This window comes from Nematolebias whitei, chromosome 5 (assembly GCF_014905685.2).
Source record: "Nematolebias whitei isolate Nwh7 chromosome 5, NemWhi1, whole genome shotgun sequence".
Taxonomy (NCBI): Eukaryota; Metazoa; Chordata; class Actinopteri; order Cyprinodontiformes; family Rivulidae; genus Nematolebias; species Nematolebias whitei.
The window spans coordinates 6,269,162-6,277,129 of NC_056502.1; the positions used below are offsets into that span (position 1 = coordinate 6,269,162).

A 7,968-nucleotide genomic window follows, 5' to 3' on the forward strand; every position below is an offset into this window, starting at 1 on the left:
CCCCCCCCCCCCCCCCCTTCCCTCTATTCTTCTTCTGGCTGCTCCCTTCTTCAGAGGTCGCCACAGCAAAATAACTCGTACAAAGACTTGGCAATGGTTTTTATTTTATTTTTATTTTTTATTCCGAATGTCTTTCCTGGCGCTTCCACAGCTCTGAGTGGAGCAGAGAGTTGCCATCTAGGGAGAGCAGATGGTGGGGGTTAATGGCTTTGCTCATGGACCCAGTGTGGAGGAAAATGAGGGTGGAGGCAGGTGTGGTTCACTTTTTCCACCCACTTTTTGATGTCTGTACAGGAAGTCGAACCGGCAACCTTCACAGGCCCACCATCTCTAACCTCTGCACCACCACTCCCCTACATGTTGGTCTGATTGGTAACTCTAAATTGTTCCTAGATGAGAGAGAGAGAGAGAGAGTGAATGGTTGTTTCTCATTTGTCTCCATGTGTCCCTGTGATGGACTGGAGACCTGTCCAGGGTGTCCCCCACCTCTCACGTAGTGACTGCTGGATATGGACACCTGTGATTCGAAAAGGAAGAAGATGGTGAAGATAATGGATGGATTGAGCTTGACATTTGGAATCCTTTCTCCAGAGGTTTTGTCTCCACAGGAAAGATGAAGTCAAAAGTCTGACTTCCTCCGTTCAAAGCGTTCATTATGAGCAGAAACTGCTGCAGGAACAGATGACATTTGGTTGAAGGCTTCAGGAAGTGGAGCTTCACGACATCCGTCGACCTGCTTCACGCCTCCAGCTTAGTTACCCTGAGTTCCTGTTAACCACTACACGGACCGGTTCTGATTCTGCCACTGTTCCTGGTAACTATGGGCTCACTGGAGCTTGTTCTGAAGCTTTATGGGACTGGTTTGTTTCAGTCGGGCAGCAGGAAGTGAATAAAAAAACCTTAGAGAAACGGATCACATCAGGCTGGAGAGTCAAAGATTAACTTTTCGTTCTAAAGCCGGAGCAGCCGTGTGGGGTTTAGTGCGAACAGATTCATGGAGTGTTCAGTCCAGGAACAAGCTCCCTTCATGTCGGACAGAGGTGGAAATTTGTCTCCATGGTGCTGCATTCAAATGACCGGCTCATTCTCTGACCGCAGCGTTTGCCTTCGCTCCATTAGGCGCGCTGCTTCCTGTCTGTAATAACAACAGACTTAATTTATCTACGCAGGCGGGCCCATCCACGTCAGCTTCCCGTCGGGTCTCACCCTGGCTGAAGTCCAGAGGAAAAACCCTCTGGTGGTCCGAGGAGGGCGCTACAGGCCGCCGGACTGCGAGGCCAGGCACAAGACGGCCATCATCATCCCCCACAGGAACCGGGAGCATCACCTGAAGTTCCTTCTCTACTACCTGCACCCGTTCCTGCAGCAGCAGCAGCTTAGCTATGGCATCTACGTCATCCACCAGGTGAGACTGTCAGAACCGAGCCCGGTATTTGACCCTGAGCACACACCGAGGTCCGATTCATGGATCTGAACCAGTTTAAATACAAACGGGTAGACCTGACATCCACCTGGGATCAGCACGTGCTCAGAGCGCCCCCTGGTGGATCCTCTGAGGAGTTAGAGGCTCAAACTGGCGTTCAAAATTTTAATTCATTTTATAGTATTATATACCTGTATAATAATTACGTCAAACTATTAGACATTTTATTTGACGTAATTATTTAAAGATATTTTATTCTCTAAAGATTGGCTGATTTCATGTATCTTATTAAAGGCCTTTTTTAATTTACACAAGTTTAAACAAACGGGACTTTATTCAGTTTTAGTTTCACCCGCAGGAGGATTTTTATACAGACATGACTGTAAATATTTAAAATAATAGAACTTAATTGTTTTAATGTAATTATGTGCTTCAACAACGAGCTTCAGTTCAGATAGTCTTGTTTATATTTTTATCTTTTGGTTTTTCTTTCCGTGCCATGAAAGATGACCTCACTGCAACACTCTGGGGTTTTTGTGTGCGTGATATATTTATTTATTGTTGTTAGTATTATTATTATTATTATTATTATTATTATTATTATTATTATTATTATTATTATTATTATTATTATATTTTTCATTCATGCTGAAAAAAACATGCGCTCTAATGAAACCGGTCCAATTTGTGTCTCTGCTCAGATCATTTTCAGTAAATTTAATTAAATCAGTTCAAAGTTTCCTTCTAAGATCCGGACCTTCTCTTTTCTGTCCGTTTCTCGAACCCGACCCGTCCGCTCCGCAGGCTGGAACCTACACGTTTAACCGGGCCAAGCTGATGAACGTCGGGTTCCGGGAGGCCATGAGGGAGGAGGAATGGGACTGCCTCTTCTTCCACGACGTGGACCTGATCCCCGAGGACAACCGCAACCTGTACACCTGCGACGCCAACCCCAAGCACGCCGCCATCGCCATGGACAAGTTCGGCTACAAGTACGGCTGACGGCCCGCGGGGGGGGGGTGTTCTGCGTCAACGGGCCCACAGAGGACTGACCCGTCTGTTTCTGTCCTCTCCAGGCTTCCGTACAAGATGTACTTTGGAGGGGTGTCTGCTCTGTCGCCACTGCACTACCTGAAGATGAACGGCTTCCCCAACAACTACTGGGGCTGGGGGGGGGAGGACGACGATATCGGAGTCAGGTGAGGCCTGTTTAGAGGTTTTGATCCAAAGTAGAACTCCATTTGAATAATGAAATTCCCTGTGACACTTTTAAATCAGATTCAAACTGAAATGTGGCTTATATGTTGAGAAAACCAAACTGGTTTTGTTGTTTGTTTGTTTGTCCTCAGAGTGTCTCTGGCTGGAATGTTAATCAGTCGGCCGTCACTGAAAGTCGGCCGCTACAAAATGATCAAACACAAACTGGACAAAGGCAACGACGAGAACCCCAAGAGGTAAAAAAAAAAAATGTTACGAGAAAATATGCATTTGGATCTGGATTGGCAGACTGGGGAGGTGGTTCCCCTCTTCAGAAAGTGGGACCGGAGGGTGAGCTCCAGTTACAGGGGCATCACTCTCCTCAGCCTCCCTGGTAAGGTCTACTCATGGGTAATGGAGAAGCGAGTCCATCGTTGGTTGAACCTCAGATCCAGGAGGAACAATGTGGGTTCTGTCCTGGCTGTGGAACACTGGACCAGCTCTTTACCCTCACTAGGGTGCTCGAGGAGTCATGGGAGTTTTCCCATCCAGTCTACGTGCGTTTTGTGGACTTGGAGAAGGCATTTGACCGTGGTGCTCGGGGTACACTGGGGGGTGCTCCGTGAGTATGGGATTGGGGGCCTGTTACTCTTTGCTGTTAGTTCCCTATATAAGCAATGCAGGAGTTTGGTTTGCAAACTGTACGTTGGATCCCTTCAGTGTGGGAGTTGGACTCCGCCAGGGCTTCCTGTTATCTCCGATTCTGTTCATAACTTTTATGGACAGAATTTCTTGGTGCAGCCAGGGGGCGGAGGGTTTCCTGTTCGGTGGCCTCAGGATTCCATCTTCTCTTTGCAGATGATGTGGTCCTGTTGACGTCATTGTGCCGTGATCTCCAGCTCTCACTGGAGCGGTTTGCAGCTGGTTTGAGAATCTGCACCTCCAAATCTGAGGCCTTGATCCTCAGTCCTAAAAGGGTGGATTGTTTTCTTTGGGTCGAGCGTGAGGTTCTGCCTCAAGTGGAGGAGTTCAAGTATCTCGGGGGTTTTGTTCAAGAGTGTGAGAAGAATGGAGCGTGAGATTGACAGACGGATTGGTGCAGCATCTGCAGTACTGTGGACTCTGTGCCAGTCTGTTGTGGTGAAGAGGGAGCTGAGCTGTAAGGTAAAGCTCTCCGTTTACCGGTTGGTCTACGTTCCTACCCTCACCTATGCTCACGAGCTCTGGGTAGTGACAGAAAGAATGAGATTGTGGATACAGGTGGTTGAAATGAGTTTCCTCTGCAGAGTAGCTGGACTCTCCTTTAGAGAGAGTGTGAGAAGTTCAGTTATCAGGAGAGACTGAGTAGAACTGCTACTCCTCCACATCGAGAGGAGCCAGTTGAGGTGCTTTGGGCTTGTCCGACTGGGAGGAGACCCCAGGGAAGACCCAGGACCAGGGCCCAATTTGTAAATCAAACGATGCCGGAACACAAATAGCGGGCGGGGGTCTGTAAAGTCTGTACTTTATATGTTCTTTCTGGAACAGGTCCCTCTTGTAAATGAGTCCCTGTGGCTCAATGAGGCTAGCCTGTATAAATAAAGGTTTGATGAATGAATGAATGAAAACCTGGAAAAGGCTGCCTAATATCTAGCGCTTTGTCACTGGCTTAGAAAAGAGTTGCTCTCAGTCCTCAGTTCAGAGAATCATTCTGGTCACTCCGACGTCGTTTCAAATACTCTGACTGCACGACAAACGGCTTAATGAGCCGAGATCATTCTCGTTTTTGCAGTTCAGATAATTCCTGCAGTGATTCACACATCAGATTGTTCACAGAAGCTCAGGAACTTGTACGTAGCGCAAAACTTGAATTGTTTTTGTGGGTTTTTTAAATATAAAATTGCCCATGACTTTGAACTTTTAGGGGCGGAGATTTTTTTAAGAGCAGAGGCGGAAATGCGAAGCGACAGCTCTTATGTGCTTAGGAAGCTCATTATGTTTTAAAATTAGTGTTTGTAATTATTTTCACATTACATATCCAATATAGGTTTTATTATTTGTTTATTTGTTACGTTATTTCGTAAATTTTTTATTATTAAGCCTGGGAGTTGCCAGATCCAAGCAAACAGTTTCCGGAACGCGCCCTGTCAAAATAAGGGAGTTCCCGGATCCTGTTCCGGCAGGATCAGGGTCAAATTAAGCCCTGCCCAGGACACGCTGGAGAAACGACGTCTTTGTTTGCCTGGGAACAACTTGGAGTCCTCCCAGAACCGCTGGAAGAGGTGGCTGTAGAAAGAGATGTCTGGGCCTCCTGCTCAAGGTGAAGGGAGCTGCAGGGTCATTGGGAGTTCATCGTTCTAGAGTTATATATTTAGAAAAGTATAAATCTTCCCAAAATTAAAAGTCGGAGCATCCATCTGCTGAACAAGCCGGACATTTTGATTTATGAACAGCTCAAATCTGAAGTGTGCAGTTTGAGTTCTGATCCAGTTTACTCATCTGGTCTCTGTTCTCAGGTTCAACATGCTGGCGAAGACGCGTCAGACGTGGAAGACGGACGGGATGAACACTGTGGAGTACGAGATCATCTCCAGGGACTACCTGCCGCTCTACACCAACATCACCGTCAACATCGGCACAGAGTCCGGTCTGCACCCGCCTCCCCACAAGGCTGCAGAGTAACCTGCGGCCAACTCTTCGACGAAAGTCTGCGAGAAACTGTCCGGCGTGGGGAAAAACCTCAGATCTCCTCATGACTGATTCTTCTTCCAAAGGAGCCGCAGACGGACGGAATAAAGTTGGACTCTGTGAGTTTCTGTATCCACGGCAACGTGGTCGCTGCGTAAACCCTGAGAGGCCTTAGAACCGTTTCTTTTCTTTCACTCGGACCTTAATTTGTGTCAAATAACGAGTTTAAAGGAGCAGCAGTTGAAGTAGGGGGCTGTTTGCACATTTTCTCCCATCAGAGGATTTATTCGCCCAATGACGAGTTTCGCTTCAAAACGTGAGGATTTAAGTGGCTTTGACGGTTTGTTTCCGTCTGTTTTCTGCGAAGTTATCGATCAGTCCTCGGCTGTTTTCATGCTAAACGATTTAGCTCTGGGATCAGAAAACTGTACGATGAAAACGAGCCGAAGCTGCAGCTGCTGGAAGATCGGACATCCCGCTGCGTTCAGGATATGTTGAAGGTGAACGCCAACTGATTTCAGCTTCTCACTATTTTAACATGTTTTTGGTTTCTCTGGGTAAATCACTTCCTCCCCCGTTCTCTTCAATTCTCTCCACTCCGACAGCTGATTGTGAAAAAAGTTCTCTTGATCCAGATGAAACCAAAGAGGGCGGAGCATGAAGGATGAGGGATTTCTGCCTCTTTTTTTTTTTTTTTTTTTTTTGAAGTGGAGCTCAGAGGTTCTGAAGGATCATTTTGAAGAGAAATTATTGTGGCCTTAGCCGCTAAAAGTTCCTCTGGATGGCAAATGATCTAATGCAGGTTTGCATTCAGAGGGTTTTTCTGAGCTAATGTGTGTTAATTTAGTTTTTTTTTTTTTTTTGACATGAACGAGCTCGTCGGTCACTTTGTTTCTGGGTTTTGGTGTTTGGATATTTCTGCTCTCCTTAAATCTTCTGCACAGTCCAGAGTGGCCTTATATCAATAATAAACTGATTTTTCAAAATAAAAGCTCCAGTCTGTTTATTTGAGGAAGCGAAGCTTTGATTCCAGGTGAATGACGCTTGTTGCTCTTCAGGCTCAAATTTAGTCCTAGTTTTATATGCTGTGATTTTTTAACTCTTCAGATGTGAATGTTTGCAGGTCCTGAGACAGATTGGCTCAGGTGGCCATGTTTGATTTATTTCTTTTAATTTTTTTTCAGCATTTTGACATTAATCTCAACTTGGAACTGAAATCTGATGAGTGAAGTGTAATTTAGAAAGCTAACAGAAACGGGAAGTGCATGATGTAAACTTTCAACAAGTTGTTTTCATGAAATATAACGGGGAAATCTGAAACATTTGAGGTGTTTTTCTCCATTTATTTAAAGTTCAGGTGCAACAAACAACAAATCAATGGAGAAAATGACTGATGCAGACGAACAGTAATGAGCTGCATTTCCTCATTAAAATTCTCTTGATTATAAAAACATTAAAGAAAATCATGTGGTCCTGCTGGAGGTTTCTTCCTCATGAGGGAGTTTTTCCTTTCCACTGTTGCCTTTGTCGCAGACTCATCCTGAGCAAGCACAAAGTGAAGACTCAAAACAGTCTGCTCCTCAGATAAATAACATTAACTTGCTTTTTGTGAATATAAATGTTTCTGTGCAGTGCCCTGAGATGAATTCAAAAATACTTTATTAATCCCAGAGGGAAATTATATAATTCTTCTGTTGATGCACTGCACAGAAACATTTATATTCACAAAATGTAAATGTACAATTTTAGAATTTTGTGCCTGGAGTCCGGTGGGCATTTTAATGCTATAAATCCCGTGTTCTGCTGGAAGATGTTCAAAATGTCTTCCTTTTGATGGAATGTCTAACCTGCAAATATCACACAAAATTTAAGTGAAGCAGATCATATTTCTCTTTCAGCTGATTAAATGATGCAAATTTGTCATAAATGTGAACATTTTCTATTGAAACTAAGCCCCTCTGTCTCCAGTCCCAGTACGATGCATCTGCCCAAGGCAAAAAAAAAAAGTGATTAAAACATGCAGGTGTTGGTACAGATGTTTGACAGTGCCAAAAAGCTTCAAACCTGGTTCAGGATTTTGACAGAGTTCTTCCACACAAAGCAGTGTCCCAAAAGACTCGGGTTTATTAAATTTAGAAAAAAGCTTAACTAGTAAGGAGGAATCATTAGAGTTGGCTTCCATCTTGGGCCATAGGGGGGTTGTGGGAGTCAAATTATCTATGGCCTCGTCGCCAGAACTCTGGTGTTGAGAACGCCGTATTGTTTTACATTAGTGTTTAGAATATATTTTAGATCTTTTCGCGTACCCTTTGGCATTCGATTAGCGTTCATCTTAGATCCTTATATACAGGTCCTTCTCAAAAAATTAGCATATTGTGATAAAGGTCATTATTTTCCATAATGTAATGATAAAAATGAAACTTTCATATATTTCAGATTCATTGCACACCAACTGAAATATTTCAGGTCTTTAATTGTTTTAATACTGATGATTATGGCATACAGCTCATGAAAACCCAAAATGCCTGTCCCAAAAAATTAGCATATCATGAAAAGGTTCTCTAAACAAGCTATTAACCTAACCATCTGAATCAACGACGTAACTCTAAACACCTGCAAAAGATTCCTGAGGCTTTTAAAAACTCCCAGCCTTGTTCATTACTCAAAACCGCAATCATGGG

General features: G+C 44.3%; 1 protein-coding gene across 1 annotated transcript; it reads left to right on the top strand.

The window, feature by feature from the left end:
* The first annotated feature begins 203 nt into the window (after window positions 1-203).
* Window positions 204-5,763, top strand: si:dkey-199f5.8 (beta-1,4-galactosyltransferase 3). The gene is made up of 6 exons (XM_037676543.1): window positions 204-252; window positions 1,170-1,405; window positions 2,228-2,415; window positions 2,500-2,622; window positions 2,773-2,877; window positions 5,116-5,763. The coding sequence occupies exons 1-6, from the start codon at window positions 204-206 to the stop codon at window positions 5,279-5,281; spliced, it is 867 nt and encodes a 288-aa protein (XP_037532471.1). The 3' UTR covers window positions 5,282-5,763.
* The last annotated feature ends 2,205 nt before the right edge of the window (window positions 5,764-7,968 follow it).